At 49.6% G+C, this 26,673-nt stretch overlaps 11 protein-coding genes and 1 pseudogene across 15 annotated transcripts; 7 read left to right on the top strand and 5 right to left on the bottom strand.

The window, feature by feature from the left end:
- Window positions 1-315: 315 nt before the first annotated feature.
- On the bottom strand, window positions 316-2,414 carry LOC9644448 (basal body-orientation factor 1). Its single transcript, XM_024689498.1, has 4 exons — window positions 2,286-2,414; window positions 1,639-1,950; window positions 1,139-1,423; window positions 316-1,005 (listed from the first exon to the last, which is right to left on the bottom strand). The coding sequence occupies exons 1-4, from the start codon at window positions 2,412-2,414 to the stop codon at window positions 316-318; spliced, it is 1,416 nt and encodes a 471-aa protein (XP_024545266.1).
- A 267-nt stretch (window positions 2,415-2,681) lies between these two features.
- LOC9644268 (pentatricopeptide repeat-containing protein At1g80270, mitochondrial) lies at window positions 2,682-4,721 on the top strand. Its single transcript, XM_002984478.2, has 3 exons — window positions 2,682-3,017; window positions 3,077-4,578; window positions 4,636-4,721. Exons 1-2 carry the CDS (start codon window positions 2,682-2,684, stop codon window positions 4,382-4,384), a joined length of 1,644 nt encoding a protein of 547 aa, XP_002984524.1. The 3' UTR covers window positions 4,385-4,578; window positions 4,636-4,721.
- A 101-nt stretch (window positions 4,722-4,822) lies between these two features.
- On the bottom strand, window positions 4,823-5,854 carry LOC9644447 (dormancy-associated protein homolog 3). The gene is made up of 4 exons (XM_002984373.2): window positions 5,724-5,854; window positions 5,438-5,611; window positions 5,145-5,208; window positions 4,823-5,063 (listed from the first exon to the last, which is right to left on the bottom strand). The coding sequence occupies exons 1-4, from the start codon at window positions 5,812-5,814 to the stop codon at window positions 5,036-5,038; spliced, it is 357 nt and encodes a 118-aa protein (XP_002984419.1). The 5' UTR covers window positions 5,815-5,854; the 3' UTR covers window positions 4,823-5,035.
- Window positions 5,855-6,094: 240 nt separating this feature from the next.
- Window positions 6,095-8,286, top strand: LOC9644446 (protein trichome birefringence-like 25). Its single transcript, XM_002984477.2, has 3 exons — window positions 6,095-6,851; window positions 6,922-7,199; window positions 7,265-8,286. The coding sequence occupies exons 1-3, from the start codon at window positions 6,329-6,331 to the stop codon at window positions 8,060-8,062; spliced, it is 1,599 nt and encodes a 532-aa protein (XP_002984523.2). The 5' UTR covers window positions 6,095-6,328; the 3' UTR covers window positions 8,063-8,286.
- Window positions 8,287-8,485: 199 nt separating this feature from the next.
- LOC112351521 (protein trichome birefringence-like 25) lies at window positions 8,486-10,411 on the top strand. Its single transcript, XM_024689559.1, has 7 exons — window positions 8,486-8,849; window positions 8,925-8,981; window positions 9,033-9,038; window positions 9,089-9,118; window positions 9,174-9,206; window positions 9,269-9,549; window positions 9,610-10,411. The coding sequence occupies exons 1-7, from the start codon at window positions 8,705-8,707 to the stop codon at window positions 10,396-10,398; spliced, it is 1,341 nt and encodes a 446-aa protein (XP_024545327.1). The 5' UTR covers window positions 8,486-8,704; the 3' UTR covers window positions 10,399-10,411.
- A 964-nt stretch (window positions 10,412-11,375) lies between these two features.
- Window positions 11,376-13,315, bottom strand: LOC9644266 (E3 ubiquitin-protein ligase TRAIP). Its single transcript, XM_024689539.1, has 10 exons — window positions 13,180-13,315; window positions 12,950-13,109; window positions 12,796-12,882; window positions 12,640-12,741; window positions 12,503-12,585; window positions 12,338-12,454; window positions 12,179-12,281; window positions 11,864-12,131; window positions 11,628-11,812; window positions 11,376-11,570 (listed from the first exon to the last, which is right to left on the bottom strand). The coding sequence occupies exons 1-10, from the start codon at window positions 13,278-13,280 to the stop codon at window positions 11,472-11,474; spliced, it is 1,305 nt and encodes a 434-aa protein (XP_024545307.1). The 5' UTR covers window positions 13,281-13,315; the 3' UTR covers window positions 11,376-11,471.
- Window positions 13,316-13,369: 54 nt separating this feature from the next.
- On the bottom strand, window positions 13,370-15,856 carry LOC9644445 (ATP-dependent DNA helicase Q-like 1). Of its 3 annotated transcripts, none has more exons than XM_002984371.2 (10): window positions 15,692-15,856; window positions 15,296-15,633; window positions 14,968-15,234; window positions 14,746-14,909; window positions 14,593-14,689; window positions 14,495-14,538; window positions 14,309-14,423; window positions 13,907-14,263; window positions 13,611-13,835; window positions 13,370-13,556 (listed from the first exon to the last, which is right to left on the bottom strand). In XM_002984371.2, exons 1-10 carry the CDS (start codon window positions 15,831-15,833, stop codon window positions 13,446-13,448), a joined length of 1,860 nt encoding a protein of 619 aa, XP_002984417.2. In that variant the 5' UTR covers window positions 15,834-15,856; the 3' UTR covers window positions 13,370-13,445. The 3 variants fall into 3 exon arrangements, with proteins under 3 accessions (XP_002984417.2, XP_024545306.1, XP_024545305.1); XM_024689538.1 differs by having other exon boundaries at window positions 13,907-14,423; window positions 14,746-14,753; window positions 14,841-14,909; XM_024689537.1 differs by having other exon boundaries at window positions 13,907-14,423.
- LOC112351518 (E3 ubiquitin-protein ligase FANCL-like) lies at window positions 15,847-17,690 on the top strand. Its single transcript, XM_024689540.1, has 14 exons — window positions 15,847-15,921; window positions 15,974-16,099; window positions 16,154-16,210; window positions 16,266-16,325; window positions 16,379-16,449; window positions 16,497-16,575; window positions 16,622-16,696; window positions 16,757-16,871; window positions 16,920-16,977; window positions 17,025-17,096; window positions 17,155-17,288; window positions 17,341-17,437; window positions 17,487-17,559; window positions 17,630-17,690. Exons 1-13 carry the CDS (start codon window positions 15,856-15,858, stop codon window positions 17,554-17,556), a joined length of 1,080 nt encoding a protein of 359 aa, XP_024545308.1. The 5' UTR covers window positions 15,847-15,855; the 3' UTR covers window positions 17,557-17,559; window positions 17,630-17,690.
- On the top strand, window positions 17,632-18,944 carry LOC112351502 (formylaminopyrimidine-binding protein-like). Its single transcript, XM_024689497.1, has 5 exons — window positions 17,632-17,824; window positions 18,013-18,307; window positions 18,367-18,417; window positions 18,465-18,561; window positions 18,611-18,944. Exons 1-5 carry the CDS (start codon window positions 17,632-17,634, stop codon window positions 18,902-18,904), a joined length of 930 nt encoding a protein of 309 aa, XP_024545265.1. The 3' UTR covers window positions 18,905-18,944.
- LOC9644265 lies at window positions 18,814-19,830 on the top strand (annotated as a pseudogene). Its single transcript, XR_002994154.1, has one exon. The product of XR_002994154.1 is annotated as a peroxiredoxin-6 (transcript).
- A 49-nt stretch (window positions 19,831-19,879) lies between these two features.
- Window positions 19,880-21,241, bottom strand: LOC9644444 (outer envelope pore protein 16, chloroplastic). Its single transcript, XM_002984370.2, has 7 exons — window positions 21,183-21,241; window positions 20,911-21,115; window positions 20,775-20,826; window positions 20,646-20,680; window positions 20,369-20,402; window positions 20,243-20,310; window positions 19,880-20,158 (listed from the first exon to the last, which is right to left on the bottom strand). The coding sequence occupies exons 2-7, from the start codon at window positions 20,995-20,997 to the stop codon at window positions 20,015-20,017; spliced, it is 420 nt and encodes a 139-aa protein (XP_002984416.1). The 5' UTR covers window positions 20,998-21,115; window positions 21,183-21,241; the 3' UTR covers window positions 19,880-20,014.
- A 1,585-nt stretch (window positions 21,242-22,826) lies between these two features.
- On the top strand, window positions 22,827-26,308 carry LOC112351537 (pentatricopeptide repeat-containing protein At4g18520, chloroplastic-like). 2 transcript variants are annotated; one of them, XM_024689614.1, is made up of 3 exons: window positions 22,827-23,091; window positions 23,159-25,652; window positions 25,734-26,308. In XM_024689614.1, the coding sequence occupies exons 1-3, from the start codon at window positions 23,055-23,057 to the stop codon at window positions 26,122-26,124; spliced, it is 2,922 nt and encodes a 973-aa protein (XP_024545382.1). In that variant the 5' UTR covers window positions 22,827-23,054; the 3' UTR covers window positions 26,125-26,308. The 2 variants fall into 2 exon arrangements, with proteins under 2 accessions (XP_024545382.1, XP_024545380.1); XM_024689612.1 differs by having other exon boundaries at window positions 23,159-26,308.
- Window positions 26,309-26,673: the final 365 nt, after the last annotated feature.

Raw genomic sequence — 26,673 nt, 5'->3', positions numbered from 1 at the left:
TTAAATTCCTCCTGGCTGCCGCTGGCACCAAAATTGTTTGGAGCGGGAGAAATAAACATGGATTGGTAGCGGAGAGACGAGCCAGCACAAAAGTGCTTTTCCTTTCTCTCGCTCCTGGACAGAAGAACGTCAATGCCATCTTTTTCGATCACATGAATAGGTGCTGCTTTTGCTCTGGTCAACCAAGGGTGCTTTCCATCTGCCGTTCATTCACAAGCGTGTTGAGCATGACTAACGTGCTACTCTTGAACGTTCTATTCCTCATTATACGAAACTGATACGGACACAACCCTAATTTCCAAGCTCCGCATTGTTTCAAACGAGGACCCTGCCCGCGTCGCTGACGGATCCAAACAGGTGCTGCTCCTCGGCGTCGTCGTCGTCGTCGAAGAGCTCGGGGTAGCGCGCCTGGCTCATGACGACGCTGCCGGGGATCTGGTGCGCGCTGTTGATCTTGGCAAACAGGTAGCGCAGGACCTTCTCCTTGTCGCCCCAGCTGAGCTGCGACACGTCCACCGCCGCCTCCAGCCGCACCGGCACCTCCTCCATCTGCCCCATCACGTCCAGCTGCGTCTCCCCCTCCAGCTGCGACTTCGACTTGACCAGCTTGTTGACCGCGCGGTTGGGCTTGGGCTTGGCGGCGGCGGAGTCAACCGAGTGCGCTGACTTGGCCGACTGCGCTGACTTCGCTGACTGCGCCGACTTTGCCGACTGCGCTGACCGGGCCGAGGACGACTTTTGCGAGCTTGGCGATGGCGGCGACGAGGACGTGGCCGGCTTGGAGGAGGCGTCGGGTTTCTTCTGCTCGCTGCACGCGCGCAGCATGGCTTTGGTGAGGATTGGCGGCGTTTGCTGCTTCTTGGACTTTTTGATCTCCTCCACCACCGTGTGGAGCGACTCGATGAGGAACGACTCCACCTCGCCGCGCTCGCGGAGGACTTGCTGGGCGAGCTGCCTCACGCGCCGGAGCTCCTTGGCTTTCGTCTGGAGGATCCGCCGCATTGTCTGCGAGATCAAGCAAAAACTTTTGTGAGAAACGCGAGAACGATGAGAGGTTTCTCTTGCCTGTTTCTCAAGCTGGAAGTCCGCGATGCTTTTGAGATGCTCGTCCTCCAAGGCGCGTCTCTCGGATCCATACTGACGAACGACATTGCCAATGCTTTGCTCGAGCCTCACTAGCTGGAATAAAAGCTGTAAGAACGAAGGAGAGGATCTTAGTGATAATGGCGTGTACTCTTGAGTTGCTTTCGGCGATAACTCGGGCCTGTGTGCTGCTCCTTTGCATATGAAGCCCGTCGGCCTCCCGCAGCAAATCGATGTCTCGTGTCACTCCAGCGGCATCCGCCTGGATGATATCAATTTCCCTCTGGAGATTGCCGGTTATCTCGACGTGCATCCGGATTTCGTTGCCAAGTCGTTCATTCTGCCACCTTCATACACAAAACTCTTTGTACTTCCTCCGGAAAAACAAATCACGTACCTCGGCAAGGATGTCTCTCACTCGTTGCCCGACGCGGTCCTCGATCTCGGAGTTTAGCTTCCTGTGGATTTCATCCAGGCTCTTCTCAAAGTCTTTTTTCATGTTGATTCCCTGGAAAAGGCAAGGAGTTTATGACGACGGTGGTAGCCGATACTTACTTGCTCTATGTATTTTCTTTCGAGCTCCGCTAACTCGTTGCCGTGCTTCTCTACGAGCTGGACATTCTCGGCATCTGCGGCGGCAAGCTTGGCTTCAAGTTGTGCCTGAAATCCAAAACTTGCAAAGTCAGATATTCCGAAATGAAAGCCATAATCTACCTTTTTCTCCGAAAAGTGCTGCAAGGTGTAGAGCTCTTTTTCGATCTTGCCAATGTGATTGATGAGCTCGGCCTTCTCCATCTTGGCAGCAGTAAGAGTAGCCGCGAGCTCGTCTTGCCACTGCTTCTTTATGGATACATTCTCGTTCTCTTTCTGCAAAAGAAACGAGAAGATACCGATCATGAAACAGCTTTAGAACGCTTACATTTTCTAGCTTAGTTTCCAACTCCTGGATTAGTTCTTTCTTCTGCTTTATATCATGCTCGTAAAACTCCGTGGACGCAAACTAGAACGAAGAGCAGAACAATGAGAAATTCACAAACCTTGGAAGAAAAGGAGAACTTACAGCTTCTTGTTGGATGATATCTCGTTCCAGTCGAAGCTGGTTAAAGTCCCTTTGGAGCTTCTCGATAAGTTTTCTCGCATCTTCCAATGCAACCTTCTGCTCTTCACTTCATTGATTTCTTCGAAAAAATTATCCCCTCCACACGAAAGCGAAAAACAAAAACAAAATCCACATACATGTAGATGCCGTAGAGCCGGACTTGGTCCGTGATGCTAATCTTCTCGCCGCCGTCATTGTCTTTGCTGGCCTTGGAGCTCGTTGATCGCCCCATGCTTCATCCGCTCATGAAAAAGAAGCCTGCAAGAACACAGCGCCGATTTCGATTCGGCAAAAAACGCAGAGGAATGACGAAACTTACACAAGCTCGTCACTCGCCCCTTCGCCAATTCATCCAATCTCCCCGAAGAACAGCCATCGCCGAGGAAACGCCCCTTCACCACGTCACAATAAACCCTAAAAACAGTCCCGCCATTTTTGCCAGCTCAAAATCAACGGCCCAGATCTCTGTCAAGGATATTCCCAATGTATTGCCCTAGCTATGGCTGCCTGGAATGCGTTACGAGAATGCCGGCTCCAGCTCCAGCTCCTAGGGCGGCGAGCGATGTCCACGGCGCTGGGATGGGATAGCGGCCATTTCGATGGGCCGCCGCTGGTGGATTACATCACGAGGAAGAATCCCTGCGGCGTGACGCCGGAGACAGTCGCGCACGCGGAGCTCGCCAGGAGGATTTCGAGGCTCAAGTGGTGCCAGGATCACCTGGTGGTGCCGATCGTCGAGGAATGGATGGCGGAGGGCAACGAGATCACCAGGTATGGACTGATTATCGTCCGCCACAAGCTGCGCAGGCGCAAGCGATTCCATCACGCTCTCCGGGTGAGTCGCAATTTCTTCCAGGGATCCCTGTGATCTAAAGTTCTCCCTTTCTCTTCCAGATATCGGATTGGATAGCTTACAAGAAGAGAGTGATCCCATACGACCACAAGGAAGCTCTCAACCACATCGACTTGGTTTCCAGAGTGAGTGTGACGCGAGCAAGGGAAATGTTTGACAATCTCCCGGCCGACTGGAAATCCCGAGAGGGCTACACGGTTCTTCTTTCCATGTACGTGAGGCACAGCATGGCTGCCGACGCGGAATCGATCTACACGACGCTCAAGAGGTGGGGATTGCGTTCTATCTCACCGATCAACATGATGCTCACTCTTTACCAGAAGCACCAAGTTTTCTGGAAGGTGGCCGAGCTCATCCGAGACGCCGAGGAGGCTGGCCAGTCTCTCAATATGTGCTCCTTCAACATTTTGCTGCCGATGACTTTCAGAGCCGGGGGTGTGGCCGAGATGGAGAGCCTCGTCGAAATGATGGAGTCTAAGAACTTTCTGGACGAGCACACGTACTGCATGCTTGCTAGTTCCTACGGGCGGGCCGGGATGGTGGACAAGGCCAAGGAGATGCTGATGGTGGTGGAGGACGGCATGGAAACCGGGAAGTTTAACAGGCTGCGAAGGACTTACAACGTGATCATCGTTATCTACGGGTTTATCGGCGACGTGGAAGGGGTGAAGAGGATCTGGGACATTACGAGCAGGATGGATCCCACTGCCGAGGACTACATCTGCATGATCAGGAGCTCGGCAAAGGTTGGGCTGTTTGAACAGGCAGAGTCGGGATTTCTCGCTCTCGCGGCCCAGAGAAAGATGCACATAACTGTGTGCAACGTGATGCTGCAAGTTTGTCAGGCCGGAAACTTTGTGCTGCGGGCCGAGTCGTTACTGAGAAAGATCCATCAGATGGGATTTAAGCCGGATCCAGCGACGTATCACCACCTGATTGCGATTCATCTCAAGAACGACAACATCCAAAGGGCCCTGGATTTGTTTCAGCTGGAAAGGCAGGTGTTCCGGGTCCCGTTCGAGCTCTCCCCGCAGGAACGGAAGTTCATGTCGACCGAGCCGAGAAAGGACATAAAGCCGTGGGTTGGGACGTGCCGGATGATGATGCTGGCGTTGGCAGAGCGAGGCGAAGTTGTGGCTTGCGAAACTCTCTTCCGGAACTGGAGGCTGGAGAAGTGGAAGACGGACGTGAGGCTGTTCAACGCGCTGCTCAGGGCGTACGAGGTGGCGAGGGAGCCTGTGGCTGGATTCATGGAGAGATTGGAAGCTGACGGGGTGGAAGCCGACGAGGAGACGATAGGGATACTCTCTCGACTTCCGGAAAGGCCTTTGATCAAGCAGCTTCACTGAAAGTCAGTTTTTCCCAGGAGAGCTTGATCCGATGCGACGCACCACCCAAAAGCTCTCGGGTTTCTTCTTTGTTGTCCGGCCGAATCACGGGAAAGTCCCGCTTGCTCAGAGGAAGCTCGTGGAAAGCTCTAGAAGGGACAACAAAATGGATATGGTGGAGCCTGGAAACGCTCGAGCGAGATTGCGTGAACGAGGTACATTTGACCACACTTTTTTTTTTGTGTGTGTGTTATTCTTTATTCGCTTCCCAGGATTTTGCGTGGATCAATGGCTTTCTTCAAGAATCACGATTGTCTTGCGACTGAATGGTACGAAAGTTCTCTTTCGCCACCTCCTTTGCTACAAAGTTCTTTGCAGGAGTTCTCAAACGCGTAGATAAGTTACAGATAAGAATGACACCACAAACGCGGAGACCGAGTAATACAAAGCTTCGCGATAAGAACGAAACCACACAAACACTTCTTTTGCTTAGAAGGGCGGGATTCGAGTCCCAGGACCACACAAGGTACTTTGATACAAAACTTTACACTATTTTTCATCATCATCTTCATCGTCATCGATGGCTTTGGACGCAGAGCCACCGCGCAGGACCAGGCCGCGTTACGCACCAGGGATCTTACATATCTTCCAAGTGTAGATCGTAACGATCGATCACTTGTCCAGCGCACTAATGACCATCCTGCCAAAAAAGTCGATTCTCTCCGTGAGAAGATGTCACCAAAACTTTGGTAGGAAAATTCGGCAGCGGAAAGGAACTTACAGATCGGATTGGGTCGTGAAACTATTGTTGCATTGACGAAACAGACTGTGCCGCATTCTCGAGGCTGGAAAGATGAGAAAGATCCAAGCGTTAGCGAAGAAACGATAGCAAAATCTAGAACTAGGCCTAGAGAGCCAATTTGTGAAGATAGCAAAATCTAGAACTAGCAAAACGCAAAACTAAAGAACAAATCGAATGTAGAAGACACTGACAAAGAAGGGGGAAATCTAAAGACGATAGCAAAGAGAGAATTTCAAGACACTGCTAGAGATTATCGATAGAGAAGTTCATACCCGGAGATGGCACAGGCGAGGGGGAATTTAGAGGGCTCGATCCCAGCGGCGTCGACGGCAGCGACGACGAAGAGGGCGACGAGGCCTCGCACTCGACATTCAAGGCCGGCGGCCGCCTAGGAACAGCGATGCTCTTGCTCCGCTGCTGGAATCGCCGATCGCCGTTCTCACCCGCTGGAATATCGACCGATCCATCACAAGATCAGCTAAAACACAAGCAAGAGCAAGGAAATCCAGCAAAATCCGCCCGAAGAAAGCGAAAAGCAGGGAAAGATCGATCGCTCACCTGGATTGCTCTTCCTCCTCAGCTTGCCGAGGCCCTCGGATGGTTTTGGCCCCGCGACTACATCGTCCCACAGCTTGTCGAGAAGTCCCATAGCCGGAGAACCCAAAGAGAGCAGCGAAAGAAGAAGCGGACCCTTTCAATGCATGGGCCAAAACGCGCTAATATATCGCAATGTGGCGCCATCGCAGCCGTCGGTTGAAACGGTGACGATGCGGGCTTGGGTTTATCCAATAGCCGTACCGCCACGCGGGTTTTGGCCAGTGGCCCATGCCCTGGCCCAAGCACGTGGCGCGGAAAGAAAGCTTGCGTGGCCGTGCACGTTAACTATAGCGCGAATCTCGAAATTTAAATTCCTGATTTTGACCTAAATTTCTGGGTGCCCTAAAAACAGGGGAATCGCTGGGAGTTGATTGTTCGTCAAGACGAAGCATGGCAGGCGCGCCTATTCCATTCCACCCGACGTAACGAACCGGGCGCGATCATCGCAAAACAAAAGGGAATGTCGCCGTGTGCAGGAAGCGCCGATCGAGAGAGAGAGAGAGAGCTCTTTTGCCTCGAAAGAAGAGAAAGATCTCTCTCTTGCGCGTTGCTTTGCTTTTGCATTTATGCTTTTGTATCCCAGCCGCAAGAACATGACCAGCTTTATGTACCCTGGAAGAAAAGAGGGGTTGAAATGGTCGCCGTTTTGTTTGGCATGGCTCGGCAGTGACCACCCAGAGAGATGCGGCAAGCGGTCCTCCAAGGCCATGAGAAAGGAGGCGGCGATGGGCGGTGGGCGAACGGCACTGGCGTTTGCAACGGTGGCCGCCATCGCCCTCTTCGCTAATTGCTGGTTCTTCTCCTTCTCCTCCTTTGTTCGTTGGCCAGGAAGCGAAGATGGCGCGTTTACCACTGCGCCTGACATTGGTGCCAGGCACGAAATCGACCTCTCTCCTGCCGCTGGCGCTGGCGCTGCCCGGAGCGCCCCCGCCACCGTGAACTCGAGCGACCCACCACGAGAAATCGACAATTCTCCAGCTCCAGGTATTGGTTCTTCGTCCCCATCGGTCGATCAGCAATGCGAGGGGTGCGAATTACCGGGAGGGAATGGCAGTTCCAGTGACCCAATAGAGGAAATCGCGAGCCCAGGTACTCGGTTTTGGGAATCGGTCCCAGGATCCTGGACCCATCTGATCGATTATCTTTCTTTCTTTCTAAGAGTGTGACATCTCTGTGGGAAAATGGATTCCCGATTCGAGCCGGACGCCACTGTACACGAACGAGACGTGCGCGTTCATCCAGCCCTCGCAGAACTGTATGATGAATGGGAGGCCCGATCGAGGGTACTTGGATTGGCGGTGGAAGCCCGACGGCTGCGAGCTGGAGAGCTTGGATCCAGCCAAGTTTCTCGACTCCATGCGCGGCAAGAAGATGGTGTTTATCGGCGATTCCATCGCTCGCAACCACATGCAATCCTTGCTGTGCGCTCTCGCCCAGGTAAATCTCTAACAATCTCTTAGAACTTCTCCGGTGGAGCTCTAAAGGTTGACGATGAACAACAGGTGGAGGAGCCCGAGAAGATCTTCTTTGACACCGATGACAAGATCATGAAATGGGGGTTTCGATCGCACAACTTCACGCTGGGCCACCTCTGGTCGCCGTTCCTCGCGCAGCACGAGTTCGTGGACGAGATCTACCACATCCATCTCGACGTCCCGGAGAGCGTGTGGGAGACGCAGCTCCACGAATACGACGTCGCGATCCTCTCGTCCGGCTACTGGTTCTTCCGCCCCAGCGTCTACTACTCCAACAACACCATCCTGGGATGCAATCCTCGGTCGCACCTCAACTTGCCCATCTTCGAGGTCCTCCCGGCCTACAGGCTCGCGCACCGCAACATGCTCGAATTCATGGCCGCCAACTTCCGGGGGGTCACGGTTCTCCGGACGATCACGGTGGATCACTTCGAGCACGGCTCCTGGAACACGGGGGGGCTGTGCAACCGGACGATCCCGTTCGATCAGGCAGCCGGCTTGGAGCTGCCGTGGATGAGCAACGAGATGAACCACATCCAGGTGGAGGAGTTTGAGCGAGTGTTGCGGGAGGATCAAAGTGGGAAGAAGAAGATGGCGGTGTTGAATGTGACTTGGAGCTCGTTCTTGAGGCCCGACGGGCATCCAAACACCTTTCGCGTCCAGCCGCCGGGCGAGAGGCCGCAGAACGATTGCTTGCACTGGTGCTTGCCCGGCCCGATCGATACGTGGAACCAGCTTCTCTTCCACTTGCTGATCGAGACGCGGAGGAAGAGCGAGATGGGGGACTCCAAGTTGAGACAGTTTCACAAGGTTCGAGGAGGATGAAGTGATCGATCTCGAATCTCGATCGATCTATTCTTTGGTTTTCTTTTTTTCTTTTGGTTTTTCGGTACGATTCTTCCAGCTCGAGCTCGAGCTGTTCTCCGGCTCCGAAGCTAACAGTCCGGTAGTAAGCATAAGATCGAAACGTTTTCACGGTCGATCCAGAAAACTTTTCTTTTACCTCCAGTGTTACTGATCGAGCAAACTTTCACCATTTTTTCTTGCAACCAGTGTTTGTTTTGAATTGGTTTCTTTGATCGTGTCTTCAAACAGGAATGCTCCACGACAAGGATTGCTCCACCAAAAGTTCCAGTGGGTCTCGGTTGATTATTAGTTCCCTTGTTCTTTGTGACAGCACAGGACCACTTTGAGATTGACAATCCCGCGGACTTAAACGCCCCACCAAGTATCACACAGCGTGTCTTCGTGACTGGAAGGTATGTTTATTTCTTTTCGGAAAGATGCTTTTTCTCTTGCTCTCTCTCCCGTAAGCACGTAGTGACAAGCACAAGGAATAGTTGCGGTGATGCCGATTGGAGAGCTACTTCCCGGCTGGAGGCTTTGAATCCCTCCATCCAGTCGATTGGAGATCCCTTCTTTCCTGCCTGGTTTTTCTGTCTGGATTTCTAGAAACACCATGAAGCTATGGCGAACGCCGCTGTTACATCGATCATAGTGATCGTCTTCACGCTGCTCAATCTGTGGTTCGTTTACTTGTCTTTCCTTCCAGGGCAGGATTTTGAGGCGGAGCTCGCCGCCATCAACAGCAGGATCCGGGACTCATTGTCAGGTTTGGCTAAAATTTACCCTCATTTTAGTGGTTTTGCAAGTCTTTCTCTTTGGATCTGAGAGTTTGGTTCTCTAGACACACCCAGCAATGCAAAGGAGACAACCGGTGATGCTCCATCTCCTTCTCCTTCAGGTATTTTTACTTCTTCTTTTATCTGGTTTCCTGATTGGATCTATGTTCCAGGATCAGGTAAAGTTATGGAATCAATCACTTCCCGTTTTATAACTGGATGATTTCAGAGAAACATGACCAAGCCACGGACACCACAGGTAAATTCTCAACTTGGATTGGTCGATGCTTAGCTTATATTCGATTTTTTTTTAGAGGAGAGATCCAGCAATCCACCATCAAGCTCAGGTAGCTTTTTTCGAACTTTTTGCCTTTTTTTCTCCTTTTATCTTTCTTGTTTTTTTTTTCAGGAGAAAAGTGTGATCTTTCAAAGGGTAACTGGGTGCCCGATTCAACACCTCCGCTCTACACCAACGAGACGTGCAAGTTCATCCAGCCGAACCAAAACTGCGTGAAAAATGGAAGGCCCGACCTGACGTACCTCAACTGGAGGTGGAAGCCCGACGATTGCGAGCTACCACCTCTGGATCCCCGCGACTTCCTTCGCCGCATGACAAACAAAAAGATGATCTTCATCGGCGACTCCATGGCCAGAAACCATATGCAATCTCTCCTCTGCGCGCTCGCCCAAGTAAGCCTCCAAGTTCCAAGCAAAGAGCTCCTAGAAACTTTTGGAAACTTTCTCGTCTAGGTGGAAGAGCCCCACAAGCTCGAGAGACCCCAGATCATCTTCTTCGAGGAGTCGGACAAGGAGATGCGGTGGGGATTCGACCGCCACAACTTCACGCTCACGCACATCTGGTCACCGTTCCTCGTCAAGTTCTCGCCTGGAACATCTCCTAGCGATCCCTACCGCGTCTTCCTCGACACCCCGGACGATATCTGGGCCTCCAAGGTCCTCCAGTACGACGTTGCGGTGATCTCCACGGGATACTGGTACTACCGCCCCAGCGTCTACTACAACTCCTCCAAAGTTCTTGGTTGCAACCCATGCAATGCTGCTGGCGATGGTGTCACTAAGGTCGACCAGCTAGAGGCCTACCGGCTAGCGTACCGCAGCGTCCTGGGCTACCTGCTGCGGGAGTTCCGCGGTGTTACCATCGCGAGGACGGTGACGGTCGATCACTTCGAGCACGGGGCGTGGTACGCCGGCGGGGTGTGCAACCGTACCGTGCCATACTCCCCCGGGAGCGTACGGCTGCCCTTCATGAGCAGCGGGATGAACAGGATCCAGAGGGAGGAGGTGGAGAGAGCAAAGGTGGCGGAGGTAGAGAGAGGAAAGGTGGCGGGGCTGGCGAATGCTAGTAGGTTTGATGTTTTGGACGTCACTTACAGCGCATTCATGAGGCCGGATGGGCATCCAAATTTCTTCAAGACACAGGAACCAGGTAAGCCACGGAGAAATGACTGCTTGCACTGGTGCTTACCAGGGGCTGTGGACACATGGAACCATTTCATTTATCAAAAGCTTTTGATTTAGATATGGAGATAGATACCCGGAGCTTTCCCAAATAGTTGTGAGCTTTCTTCTAAGAGACTGCGCTCCGGATACGCTTTGAGGGTGGAATTCCACACGAGTACATTTCTTAGAGATATCATGTGAAGATGCTTTCGTGATTAATTTAGGGATACACTTGTATCATCAAATTGGACGCTGTCGCTGGAATTAGCAGATCGTACACTTAATAAAATATTATTTCTGATTTAAGGGTAAGATATAATATTTAAGTTGTTGTCCCCCCCATGGGGAGACAATTTAAGGGATTGTCCCCCCAATAGGATGTCGCCATCAATCAAGGTATTTGTATTTGTATGATTGTTCCATGTATAGTTCTTCAATTTTCCTTCTTTGATTTATGTTGTAGAAAAAAACAGCCGGAAAGAAGAAAATCCCACTCAAATACATCCAGGACCCGGAAACAAGAAAAAGTTGTTTCCGCAAGAGAATTTTCGGCATCACAAAGAAAATATGGGAACTACATGTGCTCACACGTACAATACTCAACGTATCGGCTATCTCTCCGGACACGGGCAAGAAATACGCCCTCGACACTATCGCCGGCCTCAATTTCGAAACTCTGCCACCCCAGATGAAGCCCTTCATCCAATCGTTACAAGGTGACACTACCCATAAGTTGGCGGAGGATCGTCCCAAGTCTCAAGAGCCAGAGGAGTTAACCTTGAACAAGGATTCGCCACCACCTCTGGTATCCTCGCCTTCGTTGAGCTCCGCAGATGGTGATTTCGAGGATGCAATTCAAGCTGTGCAAGGAGAGTTTGTGGGAAGTGATATCGATGCCAAGCAGCCGCAATCCAGAAGCTTGGAAGGTGACGAGCAAACGTTTACACTGGACGATGCGTTTCTGGAGGAGCTCTTCGCGATCCCGGATAACAACATCGAGTTCGATGAGTCTTGGCTGGAGCAGCAGCCGCTTCTGGAGTTTGACACTGGCAAGATGCTCCTGGAAGCTCCGTGACGGAGAACTATGGTATTATACATTGCTGCAAAATGCAATATACCGCAAAATATATACTATGTAATGCAACCATACTCTATTCTGCTCGCCCGAAGAAGTGTTCTATGTGCAATCCTTCGTTGCTGCGGTGATTCTTGGCACGCTTGGATTGTTTATGCGCGCTTGCTTTGATTCCCTGGAATTTGGAAACATATATGGACTTAGACACTGAGACTAAAGTGATCGGACTTACCGGAGGCTTCAAGATCGTCACTCTTCCACCACGGCCATCTGCACCGCGGAGTATGAAGCTTCCCTTGTCACTGCTGGACGGTGTAAATCCTCGAGGAGAGCTCGTCCCGCTCGTTGCGGCGTACACTCTCTTTCTGGTCGACGAGTCTTGCGCACAGACTTGCTCTTGGTTTTTCGCCAAGTCGCCTGCGACTCATGGTGCTGCTGGTGAGGAAGTGAGACGTTTCAGTGATTTACCTGGAAGAATCGGGCTACATATTGGAGCGTCGCGCCTTATGGAGATTTGTAGAGCTTTATCAGAGCAGAGATTTGTAGGCTTAGGCACAAAGCAGCCATCCTCAGTAGCGGTTTCATGCCTGACTTTGTCCTCATGTTCCGCAGTTGTGGAAGCCATCTTTTTTTCAGCTACAAAGTTCGTATTACTTTGTTCGATCTTCCTCTTCAGGTCTCGAAGCTCCTTGTTTTCTTTAACCTCTAGAGCTTTTTCTAGCTCTTGGACGCGAGCCTGGATTCGATAAGTAGAGAAAAAACATGGATCAAAGCTGTGCATACCTTTAGAATTCTGAGTTGCTCAGATGCTTTGTTAGCTTTTTGAATAGCAACTGTCTCGTTCATTCCCAAAGAGCTGCACTTGTTCACCAAGTCTCTGTAACTCCTGAATACAGACGGCTTGGAAGGATTGGTCGCGTCAAGAAGAACATAGAAACATACTTGTTACGAATGACAAGGGATCTTGTGAGCGTGTCAATAATATTATCCTTGTTCTTTGCTTGGCCTACATTTGCAAGCCGCAAGATTTCATCCTCGTCCAAGGAAATGTCTGCTACCCTGTGACAATGACGGTTTAAAACACTGCAAATACAAGGCACTACTTACATCTTCATGGAAGCAAGCTCTTTTGCTAACGATGTGTTCTTCTCAATCAGCTTCGTGCGGTCCTCTAAACTCCTATTCACTTCCTACAGGAAGAACACACAGGCTCATGCTGAACGTCTAAAAAAGTTTGAATATACCTCCTGGAGCCTTGACGAGGATTCTCTGCAGATGTCAAGGTCACTCATAGCTTTCCGTCGAACACACTCTGATTTCTCAAGCTTGATCTTAAGATTGGCGAGCTGTGACACAGATTTATCAGTAAAAAAACACTTTTTGATAAAAGGAAAATCCACCTCGTCATCGAGATGCTTGTTTTCTTGCTTGATCGCTTGTAGTGCTGCATTAGCTACCGAGAGCTGAGACTCCAGCTTCCCAAGCACCTACAAGGAAAAGAAGAAAGTAAAGAATTCGAGCAAAACCATGGAGAATAAAATGTGGAGATCTTACTGCGTCAATGGTTGCGCTGCTGTTTTGCGAGTGAGAAACTGATTGGGTTTGTTGGTCGGATGATAAAAAGTATAGCCGATGGATCTGTTTCGCTGGGCAAGATTCTTTACACACCGGGCAGCACGGTTTCCTGTGGCAATACTCGAGCCATTGCTGGAGACTTGACGAGAAGAGAATGAGGATCAGAAGAAAGGAATGAATAGATTGATCGCGCGAAATGAATCACATACCAAAGCTCGTGAAACACATGTCCGCATCCAGCAATAGCTTGGAGATCCTCGCTTCCAGGCTTGGCATCCTCATAACACACCGGACAGACGATGCTGCTCATCGGGCCCTAGACGACGCTGCTCATCGCGCCCTAGCTCATCGCCCACGAAACGAAGAGAATAATCTTAGGGCAAAAAGACGCGGGAGATGTTTTGAAACAAAGCGCACTTTTTTACCCTTGTGGTTTCTTACTTGATTTATTGACATCAAGTAAATACCTTTTCTTTCAACTTTGTCTCGAGCAATTGTCACAACGATTTGGACCGGTTGGACAGCCGTTCTGCGACATGGAATTCTCGCCAAAGTACTCGAGAAGAAGCTTTCTTCGGCACTGATTCTACAAAATGGAAGAACTTTTAGAACAACGCTCAAATTCAAGGAAAGATCTTACCTTTTCTTCGCAGTATTCTTGCATTTTGCGGCCTTGTTCCACTCCGCGCTTGAAGGAATCCTTGGAGCGGCCATAGCCGCTGCGCAGCATGCACGCTATGCGGCTAAAATCCTTCTTCTGGTATAGAACGAGGCACGTCGAGGACAAGCCATCGCGTCCAGCTCTTCCGGATTCTTGGTAGTAGCCTTCGATGGCTTTAGACATGGTGTTGTGGATGACAAATCGCTGGAACGAAAAAAAAAATGACGAAGCTTTTAGTTGGTCCTCTCCTCAAATAAAAAGCGAAATTTTCTTACCACGTCCGCCTTGTCGATCCCCATGCCGAAAGCAATGGTGGCACATATTACTTGGACTTCGTTCTTCTGCCACTTGTTTTGGACCAAAACTCTCTCGCGGTTGCTGAGGCCGGCGTGATAGAACGCTGTCTTGATCTTGCACTTGTTGCTGAGGTAGTCGCAAACGTCCTTGCACTCGTTCTTGGAGAGGCAGTAAACTATTCCGCACTGGCGTGCAAAGTCGTCCTTTATAATCTTCCCAAGCTGCTCTAACGGGTCCTTCGGATCCTTGATCACAACCTTGTATTTCAAGTTGGGACGATCGAAACTCGTCTCTATGACTGTCGCATGAGGTATACGAAGAATTGAAAGTATATCCTGCACAAAAATGGTTTGCTGGACGATAAGAACACTGAAAAGTACCTTTCGGACACTATGTGTTGCTGTGGCTGTTAGTGCCATCAAAGGGACTCGGGGAAATTGCTGCTTTAGAATTCCTAAGGCTTTATAATCCGGTCTGAAGTCGTGTCCCCATTGACTGCAAAGAAACAAACCATAAGTCTCCAGCAAACAGAAAAAAATAAAGAAAAAGAACAGCGGTAAAGGTACCTCACGCAGTGTGCTTCGTCAATGACAAAACGAGCCAGCAACCTCTGCATTGTAACAAGATCATTAAAGCTTCTACGAAAATGACTCGGAGAGCTTACATGCCGGTCCAGGCCGTGCAACACGTCCTGAAAGGAAGCGCTCTTGGCGAGCTTTTCAGGCGTCACATACAGAAGCTTGCAAGAGGGTCGCTGTTTTCTGCAAGGTATCAAGATAAGCACCGAGAAGAATAATCCTTATCACGGCCATCTTACCTCAGTTCCTGCATGACAGCTGCTGCTTGAGAAGACGATAATTGAGAGCTCAAAAATGCGGCAGGAATCCGAAACTTCTCGACGAGTGCCAGTACCTGGTCTTGAATGAGCGACAAGAGTGGTGACACCACGACGGTTACTCCAGGAGACATCACTGCGGGAAGCTGATAGGATGGTGTAAGCGAAGGAGTAGCTTCTCATGAAAAATAAACAAAGTCATACCTGATAACACAGACTCTTTCCTCCACCCGTTGGAAGCAAAATAAAGAGATCTTTCCCAGCCATCGCAGCCTCGCATCCCATGCGCTGGAACGGCCTAAACTTGTTGTGATAAAAGATGGCAGTGTTTGCAAGGTCGAAGTCATCCAACAAACGCAAATGTTCGTAAGTTGGGCGTCGCGTAGCCGAGTCCTCCGAAGAACTGGGAGTTCCAGGAGATGGCGAGTAGAAGGATGAGATACGCCCATCTAATTTCTTTGCTTTCTTCGCCTGAGGAAAGAAGAAGAGAAGATCTCACATAGAAGAAAATGAAAAGGGAAAAAGAACTTACGCTTCCGGCAGTGCTGGGAGGATGATTCTTTCGAGCCGAGCTTTGCTTCTCATTTGGTTTAATGGGAGTTTCTTCATCGGCCTCAATGATGATAACATCGTCGTCCTCATCCTCGGAGCTGGAAGAACTCACATCTCTCACCATCGAATTCTCCACTTCCTCGTTCTCGCTATCAGCCACCACATTCTCCTTGAGCTCAAAGGCATCGTCCCCATCCTCGGGAGCAGCAAGAGGGCTACTCGTTTCCCAATCCTCGTGAGCTTGCGTGCTATCAGCCAGCCTCGCGAGAAAATCATCCCCGCAATGCTCCACGGTGACGAAATCTCGGCCCTCGTACCCTATGCCCAAGGATCAGAATTCCAGCCGCATTCTAGTAAAGATCCATTTGATACTCACCATAGAGACTAATCAGCTGATCCAGAACCGCATTCGCGACATCCCGATCGAAGCCTACATCCAACGCCAAGGCGATTAGCCGGGATCGCTCTCTCTCCATCGATCCCACTAGAGCCCTAGAAAATTGGCGCCAAAATTTCATATTCTTAGGGCTCTTGAGGAGAATGGCGCCCACTGTGCTGCCGCTTGGCACCAGCGCCACGGCATTTCAAGTCTTCTTCTCAATCCAGGTATCCCTATCAATCGGATTCTTCTTTCTAGTGGCGATTTCTTCCTTCACAGAACCAAGAATTCTCGTTTTCCCTCCACGATGTAGATCCTATCTCTAATCCCTTATCCAACGCAAAGATCGAGTGTGGCGCCCCGATGCGCGCAATGTTTCGAGGCTTTGAGGAAGTTCTTTGGGATGTGAGTGGCAAGAATTTTCTCTCTTTTTTCTTCAATGCTAAAGTTTTTTTGCAGAGGCTCCAGAAGAGTAAGAACATCGATGCGTTTTGTGTGGAAGTTAAAAACGTTATGGTAAAGCTTTCTACTTCGATTTCTCGAGCGAAGGCTTTACTTACTGTGGTTGTAGGAATGTATTTTGCATGCTCAATCCAAGCCAGTGTTATCGCCCTCGCAGCTCTACACTCAAGTAAGCATCTTCTTCTTCTATCTTTCCAAACACTTTAGATTCATTTTGTTCAGATCGATGAGATGGGATGGGAGAACATTGCTTACATTAGTGACGACTTCTCTAAGCTCTGGCTTCGCGTGATGTAAGATAATTGTCTTCTACGTTTCTTAATCAAGTACTCTCTTTCAGCGACAGCGCAGATCGAGTGCACACTCTACGTTTAAGTTTCTCTCCAGATTTTCCATTGTCGCAGCCCAGTATTACTGCTGTAAGCACCCATCCTGCCAACTAGTTTTTACCGGAACGTTTTGTAGGACCTTCCATCTTCGTGGTCTGTGGAATGGACCTCCCGTGCTAGTTTGAGAGATGCTCTATCACAGTTCCAGTTGGTAACTTCTTTCTTCTTTTTTCCTTTTGGAACTTTTAATCTTTAAACAATGTAAATGCAGGCCGTGGATAGCTATCAAGATTTTTGGAACGTGATGGACGACATTGACAAAAGAGCTTGGGTACATGAACCTGTTCAGCTCTCTCGAGCTGACATCTCCAGACGAATTTATTTGGGTTTGTCTTTTTTTTACGTGTTCAAATTTCACACTCTCTTTTTCACAGGCGGTCACTGCTCAGTATCAATCAAGATCAATCCAGCAACTCCGCGTTCTTTACCAGAGTAAGGTAGGATAGTTTTTACATGACGCTTAGAATTGCTTTTGCTAGGTGCAGCTTTTTCGGCCCTGGAACTGTCGTCTCGCCCCTGAGGCAAAGATTGATTGGGAGTAGCATGATATGGTTCTGAAACATTTTCTTTCTTACGATCCTTCTAACAAAAATGATATTTTTCCTGCAGGACAGAAGACAAGAACTTGCTTGACAATCTAGAAACCGTTCTTCAAGTTCCCATTCCTCCTCCTCCTGAAACCCATCAACTGGGAGGACTGTCAACGGAATGTGGAATATGTTACGCATACAAACTACCAGACGGTAAAATCTCGTGTTGGTAACTGCTGTTTTACTGCATTGTTATGTTACACAGAGGACGGCATACCGGATCATGTTTGTAACAATCCAAGCTGTGGCCAAGCGTTCCACACAATATGTCTAGCTGATTGGTTGTTGCCCACAACTATACAGTAAGCATTGCGTTCTCTTACGGTTTCTTGACGAACGGCGCGGTGTCAGGTCCTTCAATGTACTTCATGGAACTTGTCCATATTGTTCTCATACTCTTGCTGTCAACAGCGTCCATTGACAGGTATGAATGAAACGTTGTTAACTTATCAGCTTATTACTTGAAAAGAAGTTTTACTTCTTGCAATTCCCAGCCATGGCCACCGAAGGAACCTTGCAAAGCGTTTCTTTGGCGCTGGACTGGACGGCCAACACAAATCATGTGGGCTTTTATGTGGCACAGGCGTTGGGCTACTACAAGGAGGAAGGCATCTGCGTGGAGTTTCTAAGTCCCCATGTTTCCAACTACGAACTGACCCCAGCTTCTCAGGTTTCTGCACGAAAAGCAAGTAAGTGGTCTGGTTCGTGCTTTCAGAAACTAAGAAGTGTTTATGCAGCATTCGGGCTTGCACCTAGCGAGACTGTAATAAGCTATCATTTACCTCCAGCGAGGTCCAAACTCGTCGCTGTAGCGGCAGTTCTTCAAGATGATCTCAGCGCAATTGGTACTTGGATTTTTCGAAATCTTGTTTGTAATCTTTCCCTGTTTGTGCAGCTACTCTTAAACAGAGTGGATTGTGTCGGCCTAGAGATTTGGATGGAAAGGTTTATGCGTCCTACGCAGCAAGATTTGAAGGCAGAATTGTCCAGAAACTTATCCAAGCCGATGGTGGTGCCGGGAATTTTGAGGAGGCTACTCCCGACAAGTTGGGAATCTGGAACACTCTATTACAAAACAAGGCAGACGCAACTTGGATTTTTCGAGCTTGGGAGGGTGTGCTGGCGAAGCGCAAAGGCATCGAACTAAACGAGTTTATCCTCGAGGAATACGGGTATGTTTGTGGCTTTTGTGAAGTACCCTGCAACTGATTAGCACCATCCAATGTATCAGGATTCCTTACTGCTATTCTCCAGTCGTCATAGCTCACCCGGACACTCTCGAGTAAGCTCTTTCGTCTCGTTGCGTTTTCTTCCTAATGTTTCCAACAGGGAGAAACCAGACGTTGTGAGGGGATTCTTACGAGCTTCGGCAAAAGGATTCGCTTACAGCACAGCAAACATCGAGTCCTCGGCAAAAACTCTTCTGGTAAGCTTGAAGTTGTAAGCAAAAAACGGTTCTTAACGCGCTGCGACAGGCACAAGCTCCCGAGCACCTCGATGATTTGGACATGGTGATGGAGTCCCTCGAGTTTCTATCAAAGACTTTTCTCGCCAATCCATCGGGCGAATGGGGGACCATGGCGAGCGGCAAGTGGTCCAAATTCTTGGACTGGCTCTCCGCCAACAAAATGCTCACCACAAGAATCCAGTCGCGAAATCCAAATCCGGGCGTAAGCGTCTCTCTCCGTGATCTGTTAACATCAGATGGAAGCAGCGAAGAACAAATCCGCGTAAATGCCAGTGACCTCTTCACAAACAACTTTTTGTAAAGTCTTAAAGGTATGGAATATTCGTCGGAACTTTCGTACATATTCCCGCTTTCACAGGAAAGCCGTTATTGGCACCTACCCGGTGCATACCGCCCACGTGTCCCACTTGAGTGGCTAGGATATAAAAGCCACTCAAAGGCACTGCAAAGATTTAGGGTTCTTCGAAGAAAGAGGAGAGAGGAGGGGAAAATGGGTCTGAATTTGGGCGACATTGTGCCGGATTTCAAGGCGGAATCCACAATGGGAACCATCAAATTCCACGAGTATATCGACGGCAGCTGGGCGATTCTCCTCTCCCACCCCAGCGATTTCACGCCCGTGTGCACGTCGGAGCTGGGATCCCTGGCGTCGCGCATCCACGAATTCGATCGCCGCGGCGTCAAGGTGATTGCTCTCAGCTGCAATGACGTGAATTCCCACCGCGAGTGGCTGGGCGACATCGAGAGCTACTGCCCGGAGACCAAGGTGAAATACCCTATCGTCGCCGACCCAAGCCGCGATCTGGCCGTCCGATTCGGGATGCTCGACCCCGTGGAGAAGGATGCCGCGGGGATGCCGCTGACTTGTCGCGCGTGCTTCGTGATTGGCCCGGATAAGAGGGTACGGCTGTCTATCCTCTACCCGGCCAGTACGGGCAGGAACTTTAGCGAGCTCGTGCGCGTGATCGATTCCCTGCAGCTCACGGATAAGTTTAGCGTGGCCACGCCCGCGAACTGGGAGAATGGGAGGAAGTGTATGATTCTTCCCACTATCTCGGACGAGAAGGCCAAGGAGATGTTTCCAAAAGGATTCGACACCGTCAAAGTTCCATCTGGTAAGGCCTACATCCGTCTCGTGGAGCAGCCAACTCTCTAGGAAAGCTTGGCTTTGCTCCATAGCCTGTGCTCTAGAAAGCTATGAAATAAAACCTCTCAGAGTTTGTTTCCCTGGAAGAACACCTTTAGAAAAGAAAAAACTCATGCTAGATGCTAGAAAAACACGTAAGTTCTTCCGAGATGATGTTAAGAGTGCCGGGAAGAACGATGGCAAGTTGGAAACAGAGTGGTGGATCGATCGTGATGCCCGTGGATTGTCAAACTTTGTCACTCCTTTTCTCTCGCCTCCTCCGTGTCAGCATAAGTTTCGTAGAATCTCGGCTGCGGTGGCGATGGCTCCTCCCGTGATCATATTGTGAACGACGTGGTCTTGTCGAGGTCTGGGATTGGCTAGAGTTATGGCCGCTCCGGTCACAGCTCCTGCTAAAACGGCGTTTTTCTGGAAAACAAAGCGTCAAAACAATCATCGAGAGCTCGTTTTATACCTCTGCTTTTAAGTTTTCGAGGATTTCTTGAGAGTTACCCAGTCATTGACGCCTCTGGCTTCTTGGATCCCGTAAGAAACCCCAGTGTACATGCCAGCAGCTAGACCTGGTCGGATCAAAGTGGTCACGGAGTTAAACGAAGAGAAAAATCTTAGAAAACGTACCCCAGTTCACCGAGTCTCGGCCCATACGTTGGACCTGCAAAAACCGGAAAAGCTTTGTCAATGCTTTGAGAGAAAGACATCTCGACTTCTATCCCGCATCACTGAAGCCACAAGAACGAAGAAAAATATACAAAGAACAAAGCATTGAAGCACAAAAAAAAGGAACTAAAAACGAGTCTTAGAGAACTTAAACGAACGAAACAAAGGTTGAGGAAGTAACAGCTGTGGTTTCCTCCTCTTCCTCCGGGTTGAGTAAATGATGGACAAATTGACATACCGCTCTCTCAACAGATCTTCTGCTGTTCGTATCGTCTGCAAAGTCAAGAACATCGTCAGTTTAAAGTGGCCAGAAAAGAAAGAATAAAGGAGAGTAAGCTTCATTCTCCTAGAGAAAATCAATGTATACCATGGACTAAAATCCGATATGACTCCTTGGATGCTGCTTGAATTGCCCCAACCTGCCAAAATTCTCTGTCAAACACTTCGTCTCAAACTAGAACAGCGGGCGGAAAAAAAAGAAAGGAAAGCTTTTCGATACTTACTCCGCCAACTTTGATGAATCCATCCACTACACTGTTGAGCATAGGATTCCCTGTATCAAACATGGCTTTTCCCCTTGGCTTCGACATGGTGAAAACCAGCTAACTTGGCAGGATAAACGAACGGAAAAAGAAAAAAGAAGCCCCCGAGAACTAGCAAAGACGATCTTCTCTCGAGCTCTTGACGACGAGAGAAAACGAAATTCCCCTGCGCGCATTGTGCTTGTGAGCGATGGAATCGAATCGATGGCGAACCGAAAGTTTGATCGGCGTACCTTTAGAGAAAGCTCTGCAGGCTGTGGAGCTCAGCGCGAAAAGAGATGGAGCTCGCGGATTGATTCGTGTCCGCCCATCGTCGCAGCGCCTCCACCGCGATCGCCAAAAGCCCTAGTGATTTGAAAGGACGTTGCTCTTCGGCTAGCTAAACTGCCACGTCAGTATGAGTTAAAGCTGCATTATCCTTCAAATTTTAGGTCAACTGGGTTATGCTGTCTGTGGCGGAGCTTCAATACGGGCAAGGAACTCTTCTTGGATGCGAAGAAAAAGGTGGCGTGTGGGGTACTCGTCGGCAGGTACCTGGTGTGATGTGCTGCAGTACCACTTCGAGAGCTTGGGTTGATGCGCTGCACTCCGAAATGAAGATGAAGCGTAACTGTTCCTTGTCTATGACTGCATCAGGATGGTCGCTGAAATCTACCGCGACTCGCATGAGAGCGATCTAGATGCTCGCACCAGATCCTTCTCTGCGACAATACCGCAAGGGTCGTGGGCCTCGGATTGTCAGCTTGGGCCAACTTCCAGATGTTCGCGGCATGCTTGTGCGGAACTAGGGCTAGCGTTACGAGAATGGGTGACGTTCTGTAATGTTTGTGGTTGTGCTTGGAATGATGCAACAACACGCCTCCTAAACGCAAAGGCTATGTTGTCCAAGCTGATCGAGGAGAAGAACGCCCATGCGGCATGGCTACCGAGAACGAGCAAAGCGTCTCTGCTTCACTTTGGCAAGTACGTGGAGCAACACAGGCCTGATGGTGTCACTTCTCCTCCAGAGTTACCACCGGTATGTTTTCTTAGTTTTGCCAACATTCTTTTTAACGACAGACCCTTTCTATTTATTTAGGTACGTGTTCTTTCCTTGTTTCTTTAGTTTTTTTTTTTCCTAAAGACTTATGGATTTTTTTATGACGACGGCATTGATTTACACTAAAAACACTAAAATTCTTGAAGTCCGAAGATCCAGTGGAATGCTTTGTGCTCGAGCACCTCCGCCATTTTTGTGGAAGATGTGGCTTCGGAGACTTGATTCGCTGGATGAAAATTTGTAGGTCTCCAAACATTTGTGCTAAGATGGTGGCGCAATTTTCAGTTTTTTGAGTGAACTTATCATTTTTCTGCTCGGAAAAAGGGGGAGAGAGGGGGTGCTGTATCGTGCATTTCTCCCCGAGCCACCAGTTGTTCTCCTTCCTGCTTCATTCGTAGGCAGCGAGTGAGCGAGCGAGCAAGAAAATCTCGAACACAAACTCATTTTTTCTTCCTTGGCCGATTGAGGCCGGCCCCCGGCAAACAATTTAGAATCGCAATGCCGCGGGAGAGGTTTCTCCATCTTTAATCCACCACGGAGTGAACTCGCGGGCTTATTGAATGTCAGAGATCGGTCTAACAAAGCGAATATGGTTGAAGCACATTGTAAATACTGACTACTCGTTCTCGCAGCCAGGATTGTAACATTCGTAGCTTTCGAAATCTTCCAGTTTGTAAGCCTGTGTCCTTTTGGACATGGTGAAAACCAGCTTTCTAAGAAAGTAAACGAAATTCGCTGCGCGCATTGTGTTTGTGAGTACGAATCGAGAGTTGAATCCGCTTACCTTTAGAGAAAGCTGTCCAAGCTGTGGAGCTCTGCGATGGATTGATTCGTGTTGTGCGTCCATCGTCACAGCGCCTGGCCAAGTGATTTGAAAAAATGTAGGCATTATTCTAGGGTTCTTTGGGGTTTGGATTGTTCGCGATTCCTGGAGCTTCTCTTTGCCACTGCCATCAGAAGATTCCCATCAGCAAGTCTCGTCCAGAATGGTTTTTCTTCGAGGTATTCAAAGAAAATCCCAATGTTCGTATAAGCAATAGCATTCTGGAGCGATGGAAGGGACTACATGGTAGCTTCGGCAGGCAATGGAATTTCCTTGAGAGGTGCGTTCAACCAAGGCTTTTAAATTCGACAGAGCTCTCTAAGTCATGTTTCCTTGTTCTTTGCTAGATGTATCGTTGAGAGAAAACAATTCCAATGCTCTCTCCGAGCGTCGCAGATGCGGGAATACAAACTCGCAACCCGGGGAAACTTGTAGCTTTAATGATCAACGAGCATTCAACTCCAACGACAACTTGAAGAGAAAAGATAGCACGATACGAAGGAGCATTCCAGCGCTCCTCGCGACGCTAAAGTCTTGCAGCAGTAAGGAGGAACTTGAACAGGTGCTCGCCAAATGTGGACGAGATGGGAACGTTTTCCTGGCGAACACATCCATCGACATGTACGCCAGATTTGGGAGCCTGGTCGAAGCTCGGCGAGTTTTCGACGACATGAAGCAGCGAACCGTGGTGTCCTGGAATGCGATCATCAAGGCTTATTCTCGGAGTGGAGAAAAGGATTTGGCACTGAAACTTTTCTCCACCATGCTGGATCAAGGCTTCCAGCCGGACGCGAGAACCTTCGTGGCTGTTCTTGGTGCCTGCGCCGGCTTGGCAGCCGGAGAAGACGGCAGGGAGCTGGCTGGAAAAATGGTGAAAGTGTTCTCTCTGGAGAGAGCAATGGCTTTTCACTCAGAGCTTTCCAGGAGTGACCTCGAGTCTAACCGGTTTCTGGCAAGCACGCTACTCGACTTTTACGTGAAGTGTGGATCTCTGGAAGACGCTCGACGGGTTTTTGACGGGATCCAAGACCGCAGTGTGTCGTCTTGGAACGTAATGATCCTTGGATATGCAGAGAACGATCAAGGCGAGGTGGCTCTCGAGCTCTTTTCTCTCATGCAACGCACTAGAGGTGGTGAGCCGGATGCTCGGACATTCCTCGCGGCAGCCATTGCCTGCACGAGTCTGGCAGCTAGAGAAAGTGCAAAACTTCTGCAGGGAAAACTTGTCAAGGTGGTCAGTTTGGAAAGAGGCATGGTACTTCACAAACTACTTGGAGGAAATCTCCCTGCAAACCTCTTCGTTGGGAGCACCCTCATCAACTTGTATGCGAAGTGCAGGAGCATGGTGGACGCTAGTCGGGTCTTTGAGAAGATGAGAGAACGCGACGCGGTGCTGTGGACTGCCTTGCTTCTGGGATTCGTGGAAAGCAAAGAAGATGAAGCGGCCTTGGAGGTTTTCTCTCGCATGCTGCTGGTGGAAAGCTTGGCACCGGACTCAAGAACTATCGTCGCTGTCTTGAGGGCCTGTTCAAGCCTTGCAGCCAAGGAGGAAAGCCAGAGACTCCAAGGACGAGATCTTAAAATCAGGTGGCTGGAAACAGGCATGACTTTGCATGCTATGCTTGCGGAGCTCGGGCACAGTGCAAACATTTTTGTGGCAAACACGCTGGTGGACATGTACGCGAAATGTGGAAGCATGGACAACGCGCGGCTGGTCTTCGATAGCATGCAAAGGCATAGTGTAGTTTCGTGGACTGCTATGGTCTCGGGATATATGGAGAACCATGAAGGCGAGATTTCCTTAAAGTACTTTGAAGCGATGCTAGCTGAAGGCTTCGCGACTGACGCTCAGGCTTATCTTCCAGCGCTCATGGCCTGCACAAGTCTGGCGGAGAAGGAAGAGCCAACAGGTTTTCCAGGCGATAGAACAATGATGGTGAAAGTTTTGAGCTTGGAGAGAGGCATGGCTGTTCACTCTCGAGCTCGAAGATCTGGTGATGACTCCAACTCGTTTGTGGCAACTTCGCTTATCAACATGTACGCGAAGTGTGGCAGCCTTGGTGATGCTGAGCGTGTCTTTTTCGTGACGAGGCATCGAAGCTCGGTGCTGTGGACTTCGATGATAATGGCGCTTGCGGAAGGTGGTGAAGGCAAGATGGCTCTGGATTTGTTCCAGAGGATGCAAGACGAAGGTGTGGAACCGGACTCTCGGGCTTTCATTGCGGCTTTAAGTGCGTGCTCAGGCCTTGCCAGCAAAGGAGAGAAGACTAAGAAACTTACTGGACGACAGCAGCAGCAGCAGCAGCAGAGGTGGCTGGAAACAGGGATGGAACTTCACTCTCGAGCAGCAAAGCTGGGTCTTGAGGCAGATATATTCGTGGCCAACACTCTGGTGGACATGTACTCAAAGTGCAAGTGCATGTATATGGCGAGATGGGTTTTTGAAGGGATGCAGCAGCGAAGTATAGTATCGTGGAACGCGATCATCAGTGGCTACGTCGAGGCCGGGGAGAGCCACACGGCTTTGGAGCTCTTCCAGCGCTTGCAGCAGCAGCAAGAAGATCCAGCACCAAACGCTCAAACTTTCGTGCCGGCACTCAAGGCATGCACGATACTTGCATTGTTCGAGGTCGGGAGAAAGATTCATGCCAGCATTCGCGAGGCTGGGCCCAGCGACTGTGTTCTTTTGGCCAACGCACTCATTGTCTTTTACGGGAAGTGTGGAAGCATGGCCGAGGCAGAGGAGGTTTTTGCATCAATCCAGAGGCAGCAGCACCTTGTTCTTCCAGTGATCATCTGGAACAATCTTCTTGCGGGATACAGCCAGTGCGGGGACTCCAAGTCAGTACTTGAAACTTTTGAGAGGATGACGAAGGATCGATCGGTAGCTCCTGACGGCACGACTTTCCTGTGGCTTCTCAGCGCTTGCAGCCACTCAGGACTGGTGGAAGATGGCAAGTGCTACTTGGAGGCCATGGCAAGAGATTACGGCATTGCTCCCGGCGTGGAGCACTACAACTGCGTGGTGGATCTACTGGGACGAGCAAACCTTGTGGAGGAGAGCGTGGCTGTGGCCGAGAGCATGCTGGTGGAGGCCGACTCAATGGTGTGGAAGACGGTGTTATGCGCTTGCATTGAGTGGAAGGATTTGGAGAATGGAAGGGCTGCATTCCAGAGGATGGTGGAGCTGGACGAGAGTGATTCTGCAGCCTATGTTTTGATGGCCAAGTTGTATAGCCAGTGTGGCATTCCACTTCCCATCAAACATCGGGAGCATTCCATGGACGTACAGCGATGGCAGCATGAGATCTAAAAAGTTTTCATTGACAATACAGTAAACTATTAGAAGCTTACAGCGCAAGAGAACTCCACTGTTGAGGACTTTATGCTGATTTAGGGTTTGGAGCAAGGACATGGAGGCAGTAGTTGAGTCTCTTTTATTTGAAGGCCTTACCCAGAGCCCCAAGTACTAATCCGAGTTCCAATAGAGCCAGGCACCAAACTCTCTCACAATACCTCCAGCTCCTTTTCCCTCTCACACCCCAGGGAGACAAACACTTTGAGTCTTCACCCCATGGAGTAGAGATGGTGATCTTGAAGTCTAGGTCGAGGAGAAAACCACTCTAAAGCACGAATATAAACTTGCAACTTGTACTTTTAAGAGAAAAGATAGTGCGACACAAACAAGGATTCCAACGCTAAAGTATTGCAGCAATAAGTACAAGTCAATATTTATTTTGAGAAATGGCCCTTACGTCTTTCATAACATACGTACCTTATCATGGTCAAACTGAAAAACGATCCGGGCAACGGGAGTGTGCAAATTGTTTTGACTGGTCAAATGTTTCAGAGCTATTTGATC

The sequence above is a fragment of the Selaginella moellendorffii genome, unplaced genomic scaffold, assembly GCF_000143415.4.
Source record: "Selaginella moellendorffii unplaced genomic scaffold, v1.0 SELMOscaffold_62, whole genome shotgun sequence".
NCBI lineage: Eukaryota > Viridiplantae > Streptophyta > Lycopodiopsida > Selaginellales > Selaginellaceae > Selaginella > Selaginella moellendorffii.
This window is presented reverse-complemented; position numbering and strand designations above follow the sequence as displayed.

Bases quoted from the DNA above. Each gene is read 5' to 3' on its own strand.
- LOC112351502 (XM_024689497.1), top strand. From the start codon at position 17,632: ATGGCCACCGAAGGAACCTTGCAAAGCGTTTCTTTGGCGCTGGACTGG. The intron at 17,825-18,012 runs GTAAGTGGTCTG...CTTGTTTGTAAT, and splicing joins GGTTTCTGCACGAAAAGCAA to CTTTCCCTGTTTGTGCAGCT. The intron at 18,308-18,366 runs GTATGTTTGTGG...CCAATGTATCAG, and splicing joins TTTATCCTCGAGGAATACGG to GATTCCTTACTGCTATTCTC.
- LOC112351518 (XM_024689540.1), top strand. From the start codon at position 15,856: ATGGCGCCCACTGTGCTGCCGCTTGGCACCAGCGCCACGGCATTTCAA. The intron at 16,450-16,496 runs GTAAGATAATTG...ACTCTCTTTCAG, and splicing joins AAGCTCTGGCTTCGCGTGAT to CGACAGCGCAGATCGAGTGC. The intron at 17,289-17,340 runs GTAAAATCTCGT...TATGTTACACAG, and splicing joins CGCATACAAACTACCAGACG to AGGACGGCATACCGGATCAT.
- LOC112351521 (XM_024689559.1), top strand. From the start codon at position 8,705: ATGGCGAACGCCGCTGTTACATCGATCATAGTGATCGTCTTCACGCTG. The intron at 8,850-8,924 runs GTTTGGCTAAAA...TTGGTTCTCTAG, and splicing joins GATCCGGGACTCATTGTCAG to ACACACCCAGCAATGCAAAG. The intron at 9,550-9,609 runs GTAAGCCTCCAA...TTTCTCGTCTAG, and splicing joins TCCTCTGCGCGCTCGCCCAA to GTGGAAGAGCCCCACAAGCT.
- LOC9644447 (XM_002984373.2), bottom strand. From the start codon at position 5,814: ATGGGACTTCTCGACAAGCTGTGGGACGATGTAGTCGCGGGGCCAAAA. The intron at 5,612-5,723 runs GTGAGCGATCGA...TCGATATTCCAG, and splicing joins GAGGAGGAAGAGCAATCCAG to CGGGTGAGAACGGCGATCGG. The intron at 5,209-5,437 runs GTATGAACTTCT...TCATCTTTCCAG, and splicing joins CTCGCCTGTGCCATCTCCGG to CCTCGAGAATGCGGCACAGT.
- LOC9644445 (XM_024689537.1), bottom strand. From the start codon at position 15,833: ATGAAATTTTGGCGCCAATTTTCTAGGGCTCTAGTGGGATCGATGGAG. The intron at 14,690-14,745 runs GTAAGATGGCCG...GATACCTTGCAG, and splicing joins GCTGTCATGCAGGAACTGAG to AAAACAGCGACCCTCTTGCA. The intron at 14,424-14,494 runs GTACCTTTACCG...GTTTCTTTGCAG, and splicing joins GACGAAGCACACTGCGTGAG to TCAATGGGGACACGACTTCA.
- LOC9644268 (XM_002984478.2), top strand. From the start codon at position 2,682: ATGGCTGCCTGGAATGCGTTACGAGAATGCCGGCTCCAGCTCCAGCTC. The intron at 3,018-3,076 runs GTGAGTCGCAAT...TTTCTCTTCCAG, and splicing joins GATTCCATCACGCTCTCCGG to ATATCGGATTGGATAGCTTA.
- LOC9644444 (XM_002984370.2), bottom strand. From the start codon at position 20,997: ATGTCGAAGCCAAGGGGAAAAGCCATGTTTGATACAGGGAATCCTATG. The intron at 20,827-20,910 runs GTAAGTATCGAA...GAATTTTGGCAG, and splicing joins GATTCATCAAAGTTGGCGGA to GTTGGGGCAATTCAAGCAGC. The intron at 20,311-20,368 runs GTACGTTTTCTA...TGATCCGACCAG, and splicing joins CCGAGACTCGGTGAACTGGG to GTCTAGCTGCTGGCATGTAC.
- LOC9644446 (XM_002984477.2), top strand. From the start codon at position 6,329: ATGCTTTTGTATCCCAGCCGCAAGAACATGACCAGCTTTATGTACCCT. The intron at 6,852-6,921 runs GTACTCGGTTTT...TTTCTTTCTAAG, and splicing joins AGAGGAAATCGCGAGCCCAG to AGTGTGACATCTCTGTGGGA. The intron at 7,200-7,264 runs GTAAATCTCTAA...GATGAACAACAG, and splicing joins TGCTGTGCGCTCTCGCCCAG to GTGGAGGAGCCCGAGAAGAT.
- LOC112351537 (XM_024689612.1), top strand. From the start codon at position 23,055: ATGGTAGCTTCGGCAGGCAATGGAATTTCCTTGAGAG. The intron at 23,092-23,158 runs GTGCGTTCAACC...GTTCTTTGCTAG, and splicing joins CAATGGAATTTCCTTGAGAG to ATGTATCGTTGAGAGAAAAC.
- LOC9644448 (XM_024689498.1), bottom strand. From the start codon at position 2,414: ATGGGGCGATCAACGAGCTCCAAGGCCAGCAAAGACAATGACGGCGGC. The intron at 1,951-2,285 runs GTGGAGGGGATA...TTTCTTTTGCAG, and splicing joins TTTTTGTTTTTCGCTTTCGT to AAAGAGAACGAGAATGTATC. The intron at 1,424-1,638 runs GTAAGTATCGGC...TGAAGGTGGCAG, and splicing joins AAAGAAAATACATAGAGCAA to AATGAACGACTTGGCAACGA.
- LOC9644266 (XM_024689539.1), bottom strand. From the start codon at position 13,280: ATGAGCAGCATCGTCTGTCCGGTGTGTTATGAGGATGCCAAGCCTGGA. The intron at 12,282-12,337 runs GTATGTTTCTAT...GTCTGTATTCAG, and splicing joins TCCCTTGTCATTCGTAACAA to GAGTTACAGAGACTTGGTGA. The intron at 11,571-11,627 runs GTAAGTCCGATC...TCCAAATTCCAG, and splicing joins TGACGATCTTGAAGCCTCCG to GGAATCAAAGCAAGCGCGCA.